We start from the raw sequence: 16,301 nt of genomic DNA, 5'->3' as shown, positions 1-16,301 counted from the left end.
TCCGTCTCCTGACGAGGAGAAATGGCGCCGCCGTGTGTCGTAATACGGCATCACAGTTGGTTCTCATTGTACTCGGAGGTTAACGCTCCTCACTTGCTGCGGTTTCCATGCGAGACTGAGACAAAGTCTCCAACTATTTGTGAATCCAGAAGCTTCAGTCCTGTGATTTGCACGTGCCGAGCTCTCTGAGTCTAAAGTCAAAATAAATACAGGCACAAATATGTGTCAACTTCAGGAATAAAAAAATATTTATTGACTATAAATATAATCCATTGAAAAAAAGTTTGAAAAACGTACAAGTTTTTCAAATGAGAAATGTGTTGGCAAAAGTCTGTCGTCTGTGGTGAAGGCATTTTCAGGTGAAGTTGTTTTGGATCTGCTCTCCGCTCTTCACCTTCTCTCTTCTGCTGGATGGTTTTCAAAAGCCGGATTTGTCCGCCCACACCTGTGCTTCTTCTGCACCTGGGCGAAAATGTGCAGCACCTCCAGGACAGAAAAAGCAGAAGCCGTTATCATGGTGAACATCTGCAGAAGACAAGGTGGGTGGCTACCTTGGATTTGGGGATGCGACCCACTCTGAAGAAGGCGATGTGTCCTGATTCGATCCTGGTGCAGTCCACCACAGTGGAGGCGATGTTCTGCGGCGAGGGCCCGTCACACAAAACACCGTCCACCTGAGCAGCAGGTAGAAGGTCTGGTCACCGAGCCCAGCACAAATCAAAGTGCTGTCTTCACCTTGTGGCCCAGTTTGGCGTGAACTTGGTTGTGGTGAGTCGTGTCGGCTTCTCCGGTCGGGTTTGCTGAGGTGACGGCGATGGGTCCAACCTGGCTCAGAAGACCTTGGGCTCAGCCTTTGATCTCGACCTCACTAGTCACTATTGGGAGAGGGTTTACCAGATCCATGAGACGTGTGGCGACGCTGCAGTCGGGGCTCCTGATGGCAACACTCTGCTGAGTCCCCACGTGTTGGGCAGCTTCCCCTAATCCCAAGGTTTCCATCCACGGACCTGCTCCCACCCACATCCCCACACACATGAGCTGGCTCCAGCAGCAAGGCTGAGGGGGCCACCCACCTCTGGGCACCACCACGCTGATGGAGGAGGGCCACACGGCCTCCATGAAGTCCAGCAGCAAGGGGCTGAGCAGGTGCCTGACAGGGTCCAGCTGCTTGATGGAGGAGAGCCACAGGGACATGGGTCGGGCCTGAGCCTGCTTCTTCACACTGAGAATGGAGCACACTGGGATTTAGCTCAGGGGTTTTCAGGCCGTCTGACCTCATCGTACCTGAACGCTCTGGCCACGGCCTCGGGCCTGTTGCACGCAGCCACCAGCACATAGACGGTGTCGGTGGGGATCCCGCAGACTCCGCCCCTCTTCATGATGTCTGCAGCGGAAGGGCAGCATTAACAGATCAGACCATGAGGTTTTGTGCTCAGGAGTCTCACCTGCAACCTGCTGCACAGACGTGGCCCTGTTGGCCGGCAGGTGTGGGCAGGTCTTGGCCGCTCGGACACCGGCCAGTTTGACTAGCGGTTCCCCGAGAGGGACCCGAGGGGACGTGAAGGTGCTGTTGAAAAGCTGAGCCACGAAGCAGTAGAAACTAACCAGACCAAAGATGACGGAGGCCGCGGTGTCGAAGCCGCGAGGCTGAGCGTCCAGGGCGTCCAGCACGAAGCTGGCAACCACCAGCTGAGAGGCCATGGCAGACGCAAACCAGGCGGCGCTGAGCAGTGTGGCGGCCGCTGCCACCAACACGTCAAACAGCATGAAGCAAATGAAGGCAGCGGCCACGTTGAAGCCTCTGACCTGGGCGTCCTGAGCCGCGCAGCGTGTCCACCCCCAGGTGAGCCACATCACCCCGTGAAAGATGAAGACTGTGCTCTCGAAGGTTTTACCTCGAGAGAAAGCCACGGCGCCGGCGAGCAGCTGGAGTGTAGCGGCCATGGCCAGCCAAGGCAGGCCCGGGCCATGGTGGCTTGCTAGCGCCAGCGCCGACGCCGCTGCAACGCTGCAGCCGTGGCCCAGCAGCTCAGCATCTGCATACTTGGAGTAGCCCAGGTCTGGAGCGTGACGCTGGAGCCCTCGCACGTGTGAAGCCAGCCTCTTGAAGATGCTCTGCCCTGATCCAAGCGGCTTAGCGGAGGCCGCTTCAGCCAAGCGCACCGCTAACATGGCGACAGAGACTACAAATATGGCCGCCTGCACGCTCTGAGCGCTGCTGTGGAAGAAGCCTTGCCTCTGTGACGCAGCAGCGATGCAGTAGCTGGAGAAGAGCAGCTGACATGCTGCGTCCAGCAGGCTCCTGTGGCAGCCACACACGGCCAGCACCAAGAACAGCAGCGAAAAGACGGCCAGCGGGGCGGCGGGTGGGCAGGACCCGGAGAGGGCGCTGTAGCCCTCTGCAAACCTCAGCACAGACGTGAAGCCCAGAGAGGTGGCAGCCAGTGGGTCCATGGCTCTGTAGCTCAGGACGCACATGCTGCTCTGGAAGAGGCCGGCGGTGCACAGCCAGGGCCCGTGAGCCACCGAGAGCTGAGGCACCAGGCCCAGCAGAGGACACGCCACCACTGAGGCCGACAGCAGGTTCATAGCTGCGCCCACTGCCGCTGCCGCCGCCGCGTTCTGCCCAGTCTGCACTCTCACTCCAGGCCCAGGGAGCTGCGCCGCCCCCTGCGTGATGGCACTCATGAGACGGCCCAAGCCGCAGTAGCCCCCCACCAAACTGACCACCAAGTAGTTGGCGGCTGACGCCGTCTGACCAAAGTCCGCCGCGGTCAGACCTGCCACCTGATGAGCGCAAGCTAAGCCAACGGCGACAGCGATGAGCGACGGCAGCAGCTTCTTGGTGGCGAGCGCCACGCTGCCGATGCTGAAGAGAGCTACGGTGGCGGCTGCCAGAGCAGGAAGCAGGGCAGAGCTCAGCTGGCTGGGCTCCAGGACCCCCAGGCCTCTCAGCAGGTAGAGCACACCTGAGCCAGACCACAGCGCTGAGATGGTCAGACACAGACACGTCCAGAGTTGGTCCTGCCCCGAACCTGCAGGGGGAGAGAGGAGGAGTCCTACAGCGGCTCCAGGGCAGGCGAGGGGGCGGGACAGACCTGTGAGAGCCAAGAGTCCCGCCAAGATGAGCAGCACCAGGCCCAGAGGGGTGGAGGGCACCAAGCTGTCGCCATAGTTGTTCACCAGCAGGAGGAGGGAACCTGGACAGCAGATGCACAGAAGAAGAGCTCAGTCAAATGAAAGCCTCCTTTCATGATGGTAATCATGCCATTTCCCATGGATCCCAGAACATTCCCAAACCAGAGTGACCAAGCAGCGCTGCCATATCAGTAGCTAGAGAGGAGCCACTACCTCCAGAGATGCAGAGGATGCCACCAGACATGAGGCTGTGCTGGGCTGGAGCTGCAAGGTGGGCTCAGCCTGCCCAGCTTTATGCAGCAGCCGCCAGTGACGTCAGCGAGAGGGGAGAAACCTGAGAGCTGCTCTCAGGAGAGTGGGAAACTACACCTGCGTCACTGACACTGGAGCCGGCTCTTTACCAGAAGCTGCTTCCCTTTCCTGATCTTGACGTGCTCCCACCAAGACAATACTCCCTCTATAGTTCAGCTCCTGGGTGGCTGTGGATCCACAGACACCTCTGGCCCAGGAGTCAGAGTCAGGGACAGAAGGCCAGACCGCTGTCAGGGGAGCTGCCAGAGTGCTCCCTCCTGGGGCCTGGATTTTCTTCTCACTGTAGCCTCCAGCTTCAAACATCACCTGCTGTGATCCAGAGTGCTCGGACTCCAGCCCAGTCTGGATCAGCCAGTTACATCCTCAGCTCTAAGAGCTGGAGGCTCAAACTCAATTCAAAGTAAATGAAGAAAACGCTGCACCCACACAGGTCTTCTGGGGTTCAGAGTGACACCCCAGTTCCCGAGGGTTGGGAGGCTGCAGGCCCCACAGACTCTTCAACAGTCAGACTTGATAATGATCATAACCATCGTAATATGTTGGATTGTGTGTGTCGTCTTACACCGTTGGTGAGAATCAGTGAAGAGATCATTGTATCAGAGGCCTATCATTGGTGCTCCGTAATCTACACCAATGGCTCTGAACCTTTTGGATCTCGGGTCCACCTTTTCCAGAACAAATGGCTCCGGGGCCCATTCAATAGAATTGACTCATTCCTGTAAGTACTGATTTCAGAATTGCTGATTTCTTTTGTGTTCAATAACCATAAACACATAAACAAACCCAAACCTTGTGAAATGACGTGAAACCATGTGATCATTGCAAAGATATTTATTTGTCATGGAAAAGTCCAACCAGCAGCAGAAGCAGGGGCCAGTCGTGTTCGTGAAATTTCCTAATTTCCACTGTTGAGGAAATTGGAAAAACTGTACGCCATGAATAAAATTGTGAATACAATAAATATAATAAAACAACGTCTAAATATCATAAAATATTTTCTTTTTAATAAATAAACTGAATAAGATATAAGTAAACTGTAAATGAAGGTATGGCCATATAATTAATTTTCAAAACTGCTTGAACAGGTGAACAGTGTTTACTGTAGGGCGCCATCACTTTCTTTATCATTGTTTCTTTTCAAGAACTTCTCCATAGTTGGTAACTATCACAGATGTGCAGCTGTCAAGTCAAGTCAGTAACTCACTGCTGCCACCATACGTGGCTCATGGATTAAAACTGAGCCTCTCATGGCTCAGAAGTGTGAAACTAAACACTCTAGCGGCCCTCTAGGAGGCGCCTATGGCCCAACCATGGGCCCCGGCCCTGTGGTTCAGAAGCACTGCTCTATATGAGATTATTTCAGAGGTGTGTCCTGAACTGAGGGTAGCTCCCAGAAGGCCTGACATGGTTTTGCCAGTGACCTGTGACACTAACCTCTGACTCATAATACACTGCAGCGTGAAGGCTTGCCTCAGCTTTTCCTCCAGTTTGTTTGTTATGGACGTAGCATCTGAACAAGCAGTAAGCGTGTTTCGAAGCACAAGCAGTAGTTTCCCACTATTTGAATGAGATTTGAATGGCTCCCACAGTCGACTCTGCTCAGTGTTTATTGAGCTTTTATTGATGCAGTTTCTGCTCAATTGAATTCAACAGCCAATATTATTCACCCTTGATAACAAAAGTCCATCGGAAATCACACCAGCGTTCTTTCATGGCTGAGTTGATGTGAGGACTTCAGCACTTCAAGATGTAGATCGGTTTGTGCAGCCCTCAGAGCGTGGGCTCCCGTATACCCCTGCAAACCTCTGTGTTCAGAGTCTGTCTCAACGTCCTGTGACAGGATGAAGACATGCAAACGAAAGACAGAGGCAGGATTGGATGGATTTATTTCTTTGTTTGTATTTGTCATCCAATACGAAAAAGAGGGAGATGGTTCATGTGCGTTTGCTGGAGAAGTGATTGAAGTGGTCCGTCCCAGAGATCAGCACCGTGGAGTGGAATTTTCGGGGCCGATCTGGATCCTGGAGAGGTAAAAAACAGGAAGTTATTGAGGATCAGTGGGCAGGTGTTAGGATTGTGGCTCACGTCGATGGGGAAGGCACTGGTGGAAACGTAGCGGACCACGAAGCCACAGCGCCTCCTCTGAGACATGTTGGGGTCACTGGCGTGGACCAAGAAGCCGTCATGAACCTGCCGGACCATTCCACACTCACTAGAAATCGAGCGTGTCTTTTATGTTGGTAACATTTGCGGAGGCGTTTGGTCACTCACAGACATCTGCCCAGCGGACAGCGGGCACAGAAGGGCCTGCTGAGAGGGGAGCAGTTCTGACGGGATCTCCTGGTTGACCGTCAGCATGTTTCCATGCCGGAGCGCTTGGTGATGCGGGAACATGCCAGACTTGTGACTTCCTACAGAGGCAGCAGTGGAAGACAAAGTTGTTGCAGTGCATTATGGGACTTGCTCTTGGATAATGGACCTCAGGCTTCAGATGGTTTGCTCCTACGAAGGCAGCGTCACTCTCTAACAGCTGACAGCTGTGGCTTCAAAGACATTGTTTGGTTGGTTTGGTTTGGTTTGCTTACGTTGTTAGTGAAGCTGTTTTACTGCTTTTGTTTGGATTGTTCCGCCCAAAACAAACTGGGGTTTTATGGAATAAAAAGTGTCTTAGTATTTTCTTTTCTTGATCAAACGGTGGTAAAATGTTCTAAAATCAGAAGCCATCAACTAAGATCCGGCAGTTTTCAGTAGATAAAAGCAAGTTTTGGAAAGTGTAAAAAGAAACCAACTTCCATTGGTTTTTTTTGGGGGGGGGGTACAGTTTATGTAGTACCTGGGATGACCTGCAGGGCCCCGTTCTCCTTGGTGGTGTCGTCTAGGGCGAGCCAAACGGAGATCACCGGTCCGCCCGCGACAGCCCAGTACCTGAGAGCATAACAGTAGCGGTCAGACCAGCGGCATCTCCACACGCTCGCCGGCTCACAAACCTCATATCCTGATGCCAGGCCACGTAGGGGAGCCCAGATTCAGGGTGGGTTTCACTCCGCCTCTGTTCCTGCTGGACAGTGGGGTATTTACAGATGAAGCGCGAGTCCAAGAGGATGACATCGGGACCAAGGAGGGCCATCATCACTCTGAGAAGCTTGGGGTGTTTGGCCAGATCCATGGCCCATTTGTGCTGAAGGTGGATGTTATGGAGGCTGTACTGCGTGTAGGCTTCACCTGGACCCATGCAGAACACTGGCTCATCATTCAGGTAACACACACTGGTGTTTCAGTCTGCCTCACCGTGCGTCTTCTCCAGCTGGCGGAAGGCTTCCTGGGCTTCCTGCAGCTCTGCCTCGCTCAACACAGACAGCGAGGTCAGGTAGCCTTGCCTGTCGTACGTGGCGCGGATGTTTTCCTCGCAGGTCTTCATCTGTTCCTCTCCCTTCGAAGGCATCCTCCAAGTCTGACCACAGCTTTCACTCACCTCCACTGAATAACTGACACTATACACATGCCTTTTCTTCTTAAAACCTCTTAATTCTGCCAAATAAAATGTTGAAAAAAAGCTCTTACCGTTTGTCTGTCCTCGTCTCAACCCTCGGCTTGAGTGTCTGGACATTGGTGCGCGGCAGTTATATATACCAGTCCAGATAATCCCGCTTCATTGTGAACCTCCACAAACACGCCCTTCCCGTCCAAGCCATCAGATATGCTTTTGTCCGGGAAAGCACATATGAGCAAGAAGAGAAACCAGCAGCTAAGACAAAGCACAGGCAACAATGTGCTCTGGAATCTTGCCTTTCAAAGAGGAGAGTTTCTTTTCATAAAGGCCAGCGGGAGACGCCGTCTGACGTCTTCTGAGGTCGTTTCATGGAAATTCATGACAAATCATCACCATCTCATGTGTCACACTGCGCCTCAGCGTCCAGATCAGGAGGCAGCGTGACGCTGATGGTTGGCTCTGCATCTTAAGTCAGCTGGAGCTGAGCCAAAGGCCTTGATCTATCGGTCCTACCCTCGCGCAGGGTCACGCTTCAGGTTGTGAATGAAAGCTAGGGGACACAAACAACATCGGTGAAAGAGCTTCGAGGGTTAAAGTGAGGGCAGCTCTGAGAAGAACAAAAGCTTTCTAATGTGTAAATGCCTGTTAACAGGAAGCAAGAGTGTAAACAGAATGTGATATCAGTTTGCCTTTTGTCACCAAAACTGTCCTTCCCATTGTCATGGCAGAAACATTCTGCTTTCTCATTGTTCAGATTTCGATCTGTGGAATCCTTTTGTGTACATCAAGATGAATGGAGTTTTCTCTCACCGGCCACACAAGTGCCTCTTTGTGTACCAGGTTTGGCCCCTGGGCCTGTAGATTCACCCCTGCACCGTCACCCTCAACACTTCCCCAACTCTGCTTTCAACTGTGCCTCTTGAAGTCATGAATTGTGAGAGACAGCAAAGAAACTTTTATTGTGTGACAAAAAGCAACGTAAAAAGAATTTCATGAAACATAAATAAACACAATCGGCACAAATAAATACGACAGAAAGAGGATCAGGTTGCCATAACCTCACCACTGCTCCACCAGACGTCCTATTGGACTCGACTGGAATCAAACATCTTAAAACTCATCAAAACTGCAGACGTTTGTCATGAAGTCCTCGCGCTGCAGCAGCGACAGAGGGCCTTGACATTACAGATAAAGATGTGTTGCTTCTCAGTTGGACTCCGAGTTAGGCAGCCTAGCTGCTACCTGGCCTCCTTTCCTGTGTGAGTGCTCCGCCTTCTGCCGCTCATACGGCTGCTCCGCATTGTTGCAGCGGTGAACCAGCACCGCCTCCTTGGTCGGGGCTTTTTTCATCAGCAGCCTTTGCAGCACCTGTTTGTCAGAGCGCTCCCTGTAGAAGTCATCCTCGTAGATCTTCAACTGTGGAGCGACAGTTCAAGAGAGTCACGTCGAGCGGGGAGGCGTTCATTCAGAAACAAATATTAACTTGGGCTCGAGTTAGGCGTTTTCCAAAATTCTCATTCAGGCTGAAGTGAAGATGCTTCTCCACTTAAACAAATATGAACTTTCAAAGGATCATGCAAAAAATACTGTTGTCACAAACGAAAATCCATTCATTCATCCAGCTCATTCATTACACATTTATGACTAAGTCACTGATATATTTCTTCCATCCATCACAATATTTCCATTCATATGAATTTAGGTCCATATTCTGTATTGTCCTACAACTTTACGTTATATTTCTATTATATATATATCATATATTTATTTTAAAAAAAGGGTTCACCATTTATCAGTCCTCATTCCTTTCCTTCACTTCCACTCATTTATCTCCCAAATATTGTGCTTCAAAGATGAGAAACAACAAACATCGTACGTTTAATTTGAACTTTCGAAAACATTTTCTTGACTTTTTAGTAGAGTTGAGTAGAAATTGGAAATGAAATCTGTGTGGTGTCTATGACAATTCTCTGATAAGATACCTGCTCTCGCAACAGTGCCACCTGCTGGCCCATCTCTTCTCGCTTCCTCCTCAGTCTCTGGTTCTCCTGTTTGGTTTGCTTGTGTGTCTTGTGCTCACACTGATATTCAGCCTCGTAGATCTTCACCTGCCGGCGGCAAGAAGAAACATCAGGCGGAGGTCAGGAACATGGCTTTGCTCATGTTGGCAGCAGCCCAGAGGAACCACTTGGTGGAGCCGTCCACCTTCTGTTCACCGTCGCTGGGCTTTTTCTTCCATGGCAACAGTCAAGATTGATTCATGTCTCATCAAATGATGGGCATTTCTTGATGGACCGATGCAACAAACGTCCCACCTGATGTCGTAGAGCCTCCAGCTGCTCCGTCAGTTCCTTCACCTCCTGCTGGGCATCTATGTGGCTGCAGGGGCTGCTTCCTGTGCCTGGCTGACTGGAGGGCGGCTCAGGGCCGGGGGGGAGCCGCAGGCTGGTGCCGTACATGCCGGCACTGCCGTCGCCCTTCAGGTCAAAAGAAGAGAGCCATGACAAAGGTGCCACATGCATTTGGCGTCAGCCCAGAGAGGAACATCATAGCCACTTGCAGCTACGGTGAAACGTGCAGCACAGAAATGTGTCTGTCAGATGTTTGCAAAGGACACTTGAGCTGTGCCACGCCTGAAAGACATGAATCGACCTCAGCAAGGATTTAGATTCTTCCCGGCATCAGGAATAAAATATATAAAATAAAAAATGAAAATAAACCACCCAAAGTTCTGGACTATAGACCATAGACCGAAGTATGGAGACGGACTCATGAAACACACTGGAATCATCAGCTCCTCACATCTGTTATTGACATTAAACTGCTCCAAATGTGTCCCAAGCTCCGACACCACAGCCGCTCTCAGCTGCTGCTTCTCCTCTCCGCTCTGTGGGCGGAGCTATAAGGTCAATAACACGGCTGTGATGTCATGGTTTTTTAGCCTGTTAACATCCATATATGAGCTGAGTTGCTGTATAAGACGACGGGTTCAGACCTTGAGAGACAAGTCTAGAAGCTGCGGGACTCTTTTTTTAAACTGTCATATGTGCGTGCCCATGTTCAACATGTTATCAGTGAATCTGACTGTTTTGCGCTCCATGTCCACCTGTGTCGTGGCTTCGCTGTCGTCCACCCGGTGCAGGCGGCTCTCCAGCAGCTGGATGTGACTCTGGAGCTCCTGATTCTTCTTCATCTCTTGAATCAACTCGCGCTCGAAATAGTCCTTTGCAGCCTGAACGACAGCATCAGAGCGTCAGAACTTATTCCCACCTGCAGCTTTCCTCGTGAGCCTCTTCACCTGCTGCTGCTCCGCCTTGAGGAGCAGACGTCCGGTCAGGTGTTTGACTGCGCTGTTCTCCAGCTCCAGACTCCGGAGCTGCTTCTGAAGCCCCTGCGTGGCACTTCGGTACACACTGTCCCAGTCCTCGTTGAGCTTCATCAGCTGCAGCACATCAGCATGAGCAACACATGAGTAGCCAGTAAAGCACAGGTAGCTCAGATGAGAAGTCAGATGAGAAGAGGGAAATTCACTCAGTCTTTAGTGGCATGACAACAGGCATCAGAATCAGAGAGCGTCTGGGGACGGAGACCTTTGAGGGAGTCTCACCTCTCTGTTGACTCGACGCAGCTCCGTGTTCCTGTTGAGCAGGAGCAGCTTCTCCTGGTCCGTGGAGGTGACTGTCATGCTGTCGGTGATCACGGAGTGCTGCTCCTCCACCGGCAGAAGGCTCTCCTTCACCAGACTGAAGCCATGAACGTGAGATTATTCTTCATTAACCAGCACATGGACCAAACAAAGAAGCCCTGGGCCCAGTTTTCAACACCCACTTCCACAGAGTGCACTTCCAGAGGATAAAATGGAGGTGATTATGTGCACCCACGCACCAGCGGACACGCAGAGTCACAGGGCTCCTGCAACTGCTCACGGTCTGCTCACGTGTTTTTGCATGCTGATTCCCTCAGGAGACCAGGAGGAGAGCCACGGTTCAACGTTTCTCCACGCAGCGTTGTCACAGCAGCATGGCCGCTAAACACCTCAGCTGCTGCTGGAGACACTTACACAGGAGCCGACTGGAGCCTCACCCGCCCCAGGCCAGACTCCCCCGCAAACACACACTTTCAGCCACTTGTGTGAAAACCGCTGTTGCACAATGTTACCATCAGGTCAGGAGGCAAACAGTGAGTCTTGAAAAGCACAAATTACAGGAGGAAGTGTTTGTCTGCAGCTTGTGTGGTGAACGTCGATGCAACACACTTGGTTTCATTCGCAGAACACGTTGTGCTGGATTTCAATTCGTCACGGCATGTGACATACACTGGCAGCCAGGACAATCCAATAATAACAAGGTCACTATCCATTAACATATTTTGAATCATGCTTCAACAGAAGTTTCAAAACATCTGTTGAGCTGAAGAACAGCAGCATCCGTTCATGGATACGACAAAACTCCTTTGACTTGACTATTGGACAGGAATGTCGCAGCATTCATCTCGATTTTACTTGTCTTTTTTTTATCACTAACTTAGATAGAGATCAAGCTCATAACAATAAATATATACAATATAATATATAATATAATACAGTAAATATGTATTTCTATACACAGCAAACACATCCCACTGCATCGAGCGTTTTCCATGTATGAAAAAAGAATCCAGATTTTATTTGTTATACAAGAATTTTCAAGTAATAATTATCATCATACACTCAGTTATTATTTACCAATGAACCTTACAAACTAAAAATGCTAGTTTGTTGACAAATGTGTCAATCATAGTTTGTTTACTTGAATAAAGGTCAATGTAAATAAATCAATAAATAGTGACATATGGAAAATGATATTTCCTTTGAACCATAACCGAGCGCTGCATTAGGGGAAACTGAGTGTGTAAATTGTGACACATTTTCATGCAGTTCTGGCTTTGTTTCGTGTACATTTCTGATTGGAATGTAAAGAATTGAAATGATGAAATACTTACTGTGATCTTATTTGTGTAAGTAGTGAGCCGTGTAAATGAAATAATAATTGTGGCTGATTTAAATGGGTCCGTTTCAAACCTCTCCCTGTCTATCTTACTCGCCAGGTGAACTGACTGACTGATGTCAGCAGACGACAGTTTGACCTTGAACTCTCACTTCACTCATCTGCTCGCCACCTCATGAAACTGTCTGACCACGGCTCTGTTTAGAGACGTCAGAGGTTTATGCGCAGAGTGTGTCATAACGAAACTCTTGAAATGGGAACTCTGAGGATAGCAAGGGTTGATAGAGGTCAGATGAGATGTTCGTGTCATGAGGAAAAGAAATGTTCATTTCTCTGTTCATTTCATTTGACTGTCTTTGACTTCATTTCTTTAAACATGAAATAACTGTATTATCATTATTGTTATGGATCAATGTGACTATCGGCCCACACATCTGGGGTGTGTATGTGCGGCTGAGAAACTCGGTCCAGTCAAAGAAAGCCTAAGAAATGAAACAGAAGTCACACAGCGCAGCTCTGACTGACCCAGTTCGATCAAGAGCCCACCACATCACTTACATCATGAAGTGGAAGGTTTCCTCCCCAGATGAAAACATCCTGGCTTCCATGGACTGAAACACCCTGATACTTATTCAGTAGGCTAAGGGCAACGACACCGGCGCTCAGTAATACGCCACTGAAACAAATGATGTAACGGCCGAACTTCAATGACTGTATTTGCTGCAGTGTGCCACGAGGAAATAACAGTCAGTCACTCCTCACTTCTTGTCTGTGTAAAGTAAGAGGCTCCATAAATAATTCCAGGCTATAAAGCCACGAGTGAAGGGCAGAGCAAGTTTTGTACACACTCCTTTCATGTTCTGCCACGACGGACACGTTCAACTGTCATCAAATATGACCGACTACAGTTGTGTAATCTGAGCTCGCGGCCACAGACTCCACGATTCTGATCATGTAGGGAAGAAACATACCATAAGTCTTCGGCTGCCTTGTCTCCCTGTGGGCTTTGTGGGAGGCGGCTGTCATCTTCCGGAGACAAATCTTTCGGTTTGGCAGCCTCTTCTGCCGACGATGATGAAGATGTCAGAGACAGCAGCTCCTCATCCATGACTGATCACGACCAAAACACGTCTGGAGTCCGGAAGGTTCACGCCGCACCGTCACAAAACCACCCCCCAACAAGGAAAAGGAAGTGGAGGCACATGATCTGAAATGATAAGGAAGTGGTGGCGAGACAACGGCTGACTGAGGATGGATTTTGGAAGGGACAGCCAGTGGTAGTTCTGATGCGTACGCTACAAGTAAAACCTTTGGAAAGAATCCACTTTTGAGCATCTCTTTTAATGTCTTGTTGGAGGCTGGGGGGGGGCAGCAGCTCAGGTAAAGATGCCCCACCTTTCTTTGCACAGAGACTCACTCCAGTTTGTGTTGGGAAGTTGACAAACAAACAAATCTGAGCCAATTCAGTTCAATCGGCTCAGTTTGGTCTCCTCCACGGCAGAGGGGGGTAGAATGATCTGTCGGTGTTCAGTCAGTGAGTTGAGCTCATGAGAAAACTAACAAGTTCTCTTTAGAACAGTCAGTCAAGAGACAAGGGCAAGCAAATCCAACACACAACACCACAGTCCCAACAGTCCCAACACCACAGTCCCAACACCACAGTCCCAACACCACAGTCCCAACAGTCCCAACACCACAGTCCCAACAGTCCCAACACCACAGTCCCAACACCACAGTCCCAACAGTCCCAACACCACAGTCCCAACAGTCCCAACACCACAGTCCCAACACCACAGTCCCAACACCACAGTCCCAACAGTCCCAACACCACAGTCCCAACAGTCCCAACACCACAGTCCCAACAGTCCCACCACCACAGTCCCAACAGTCCCAACACCACAGTCCCAACACCACAGTCCCAACACCACAGTCCCAACAGTCCCAACACCACAGTCCCAACACCACAGTCCCAACAGTCCCACCACCACAGTCCCAACAGTCCCAACACCACAGTCCCAACACCACAGTCCCAACACCACAGTCCCAACACCACAGTCCCAACAGTCCCACCACCACAGTCCCACCACCACAGTCCCACCACCACAGTCCCACCACCACAGTCCCAACAGTTCCAACACCACAGTCCCAACAGTCCCACCACCACAGTCCCAACAGTCCCAACACCACAGTCCCACCACCACAGTCCCAACAGTCCCAACAGTTCCAACACCACAGTCCCAATAGTCCCAACACCACAGTCCCAACAGTCCCAACACCACAGTCCCAACAGTCCCAATACCTCAGTCCCAACAGTCCCACCACCACAGTCCCAACAGTCCCACCACCACAGTCCCAACAGTCCCACCACCACAGTCCCAACAGTCCCACCACCACAGTCCCCACAGTCCCAACACCACAGTCCCAATAGTCCCAACACCACAGTCCCAACAGTCCCAACACCACAGTCCCAACAGTTCCACCACCACAGTCCCACCACCACAGTCCCAACAGTCCCAACGCCACAGTCCCAACACCACAGTCCCAACAGTCCCAACACCACAGTCCCAACAGTTCCAACACCACAGTCCCAACAGTCCCACCACCACAGTCCCAACAGTCCCACCACCACAGTCCCAACAGTCCCACCACCACAGTCCCAACAGTCCCACCACCACAGTCCCAACAGTCCCAACACCACAGTCCCAACACCACAGTTCCAACAGTCCCAACACCACAGTCCCAACACCACAGTCCCAACAGTCCCAGCAGTCCCAACACCACAGTCCCAACAGTCCCAGCAGTCCCAACACCACAGTCCAAACAGTTCCAACACCACAGTCCCAACAGTCCCACCACCACAGTCCCAACAGTCCCACCACCACAGTCCCAACAGTCCCACAACCACAGTCCCAACAGTCCCAACACCACAGTCCCAACAGTCCCAACACCACAGTCCCAACAGTCCCACCACCACAGTCCCAACAGTCCCACCACCACAGTCCCAACACCACAGTCCCAACAGTCCCAACACCACAGTCCCAACAGTCCCAACACCACAGTCCCAACAGTCCCACCACCACAGTCACAACACCACAGTCACAACAGTCCCACCACCACAGTCCCAACAGTCCCAACACCACAGTCCCAACAGTCCCACCACCACAGTCCCAACACCACAGTCCCAACAGTCCCAACACCACAGTCCCAACAGTCCCACCACCACAGTCACAACACCACAGTCACAACAGTCCCAACAGTTCCAACACCACAGTCCCAACAGTCCCACCACCACAGTCACAACACCACAGTCACAACAGTTCCAACACCACAGTCCCAACAGTCCCAACACCACAGTCCCAACTGTTCCAACACCCTAGTCAGGCAAAGACAGAGTGACTCTCAGGTTATAAATATCCCATAGGTAGAGCAGCCAAACACAAGCGAATGAAAAAGTTTCAAAGAAAAACAACATTATTCCAGGAAAGAAAGCAAGAGCTGTAACCAAACTTGAGTTGCTTAATCGAGGTGCAAGTCACTAGTATCAGCAGCAGCACATGCATTTATTCATGCGCTGATTAGATTCGTTGGCCTTTTAATGAACTGCAGTGGAGGTTAATTACAAAATCACAGGTTCAGTCCAGCGAACAAACAAGAATATTTTGGTGAATTAACTTATTCAGAAACACCCTGTTTAGATGTTCTTGTGGTGAAGGGTACGGACATGCCGGCTTCTGTATTGTGCATCAGACCCGAGGCTCTTCCTGCCAGAGCGAGTCTGTCAGGCAACACATCTCTTGCCTGCAGTTCAAGCCCTGGTGGGCCCAACTGAAGATGTTTTCCTCATGGCCAGACTTTCTGAAGTGACTGTGGTCCAGTTACGGTCCAAAACAATGTCACAAATGGGACGCCTCAACAACGCATTTGTTTTGTTTAAAACATACTGTAATCTTCTTTAGCTTTTATTTTCAGCTGTAAATTTCTCCTGCCATTTTTGGGAAAGTCCCCACCACCACGCTCAGTTGCTTCTAGTCAACGCTGTTCTGCTTTTATGGCACACAGTGAAGTAGATAAGAGCTGCAGGTTCCTTTCTGCTTTCCAACTTCCCTAAACTTGAAATAACCCCCTACTCAGACGGACTTCCTCATTACATGCGACTGGACCTGCACTCGCTCCTGTGTTGAGGCTTCTTGCTTTAGAAAGTGACTCAGGTGACAATGACAAGCAACATTTTGGTCACATCGTGGACCGGCCCCTGCATCCTGCTGCTCGACTGCATCAGAGGCTGTCAGGTTTGGTACTGAACCTGTTCTAACTTCACATATTTCTCTGTGTGTCAAGCTCCCACTCCGAGTTTATGTGCTATGAATAGACAAATC

General features: G+C 50.6%; 3 protein-coding genes across 3 annotated transcripts; all 3 read right to left on the bottom strand.

Moving 5' to 3' along the window:
* Window positions 1-390: 390 nt before the first annotated feature.
* On the bottom strand, window positions 391-3,382 carry si:ch211-153b23.4 (uncharacterized protein LOC335392 homolog). Its single transcript, XM_053878757.1, has 8 exons — window positions 3,352-3,382; window positions 1,446-3,200; window positions 1,285-1,384; window positions 1,074-1,222; window positions 909-1,007; window positions 736-839; window positions 552-674; window positions 391-483 (listed from the first exon to the last, which is right to left on the bottom strand). The coding sequence occupies exons 1-8, from the start codon at window positions 3,380-3,382 to the stop codon at window positions 391-393; spliced, it is 2,454 nt and encodes an 817-aa protein (XP_053734732.1).
* A 2,002-nt stretch (window positions 3,383-5,384) lies between these two features.
* On the bottom strand, window positions 5,385-7,029 carry zgc:174917 (uncharacterized protein LOC565650 homolog). Its single transcript, XM_053878756.1, has 6 exons — window positions 6,739-7,029; window positions 6,438-6,672; window positions 6,284-6,375; window positions 5,722-5,861; window positions 5,536-5,640; window positions 5,385-5,471 (listed from the first exon to the last, which is right to left on the bottom strand). Exons 1-6 carry the CDS (start codon window positions 6,890-6,892, stop codon window positions 5,385-5,387), a joined length of 813 nt encoding a protein of 270 aa, XP_053734731.1. The 5' UTR covers window positions 6,893-7,029.
* Window positions 7,030-7,887: 858 nt separating this feature from the next.
* si:ch211-153b23.7 (uncharacterized) lies at window positions 7,888-13,091 on the bottom strand. The gene is made up of 7 exons (XM_053879481.1): window positions 12,897-13,091; window positions 10,548-10,683; window positions 10,239-10,382; window positions 10,047-10,172; window positions 9,256-9,417; window positions 8,923-9,048; window positions 7,888-8,356 (listed from the first exon to the last, which is right to left on the bottom strand). The coding sequence occupies exons 1-7, from the start codon at window positions 13,031-13,033 to the stop codon at window positions 8,147-8,149; spliced, it is 1,041 nt and encodes a 346-aa protein (XP_053735456.1). The 5' UTR covers window positions 13,034-13,091; the 3' UTR covers window positions 7,888-8,146.
* Between the last annotated feature and the right edge of the window lie 3,210 nt (window positions 13,092-16,301).

Source organism: Synchiropus splendidus, chromosome 11, assembly GCF_027744825.2.
Source record: "Synchiropus splendidus isolate RoL2022-P1 chromosome 11, RoL_Sspl_1.0, whole genome shotgun sequence".
Classification (NCBI taxonomy): domain Eukaryota; kingdom Metazoa; phylum Chordata; class Actinopteri; order Syngnathiformes; family Callionymidae; genus Synchiropus; species Synchiropus splendidus.
The sequence above is the reverse complement of the archived record's forward strand: the minus strand, read 5'-3'. Positions and strand labels throughout refer to the sequence as shown.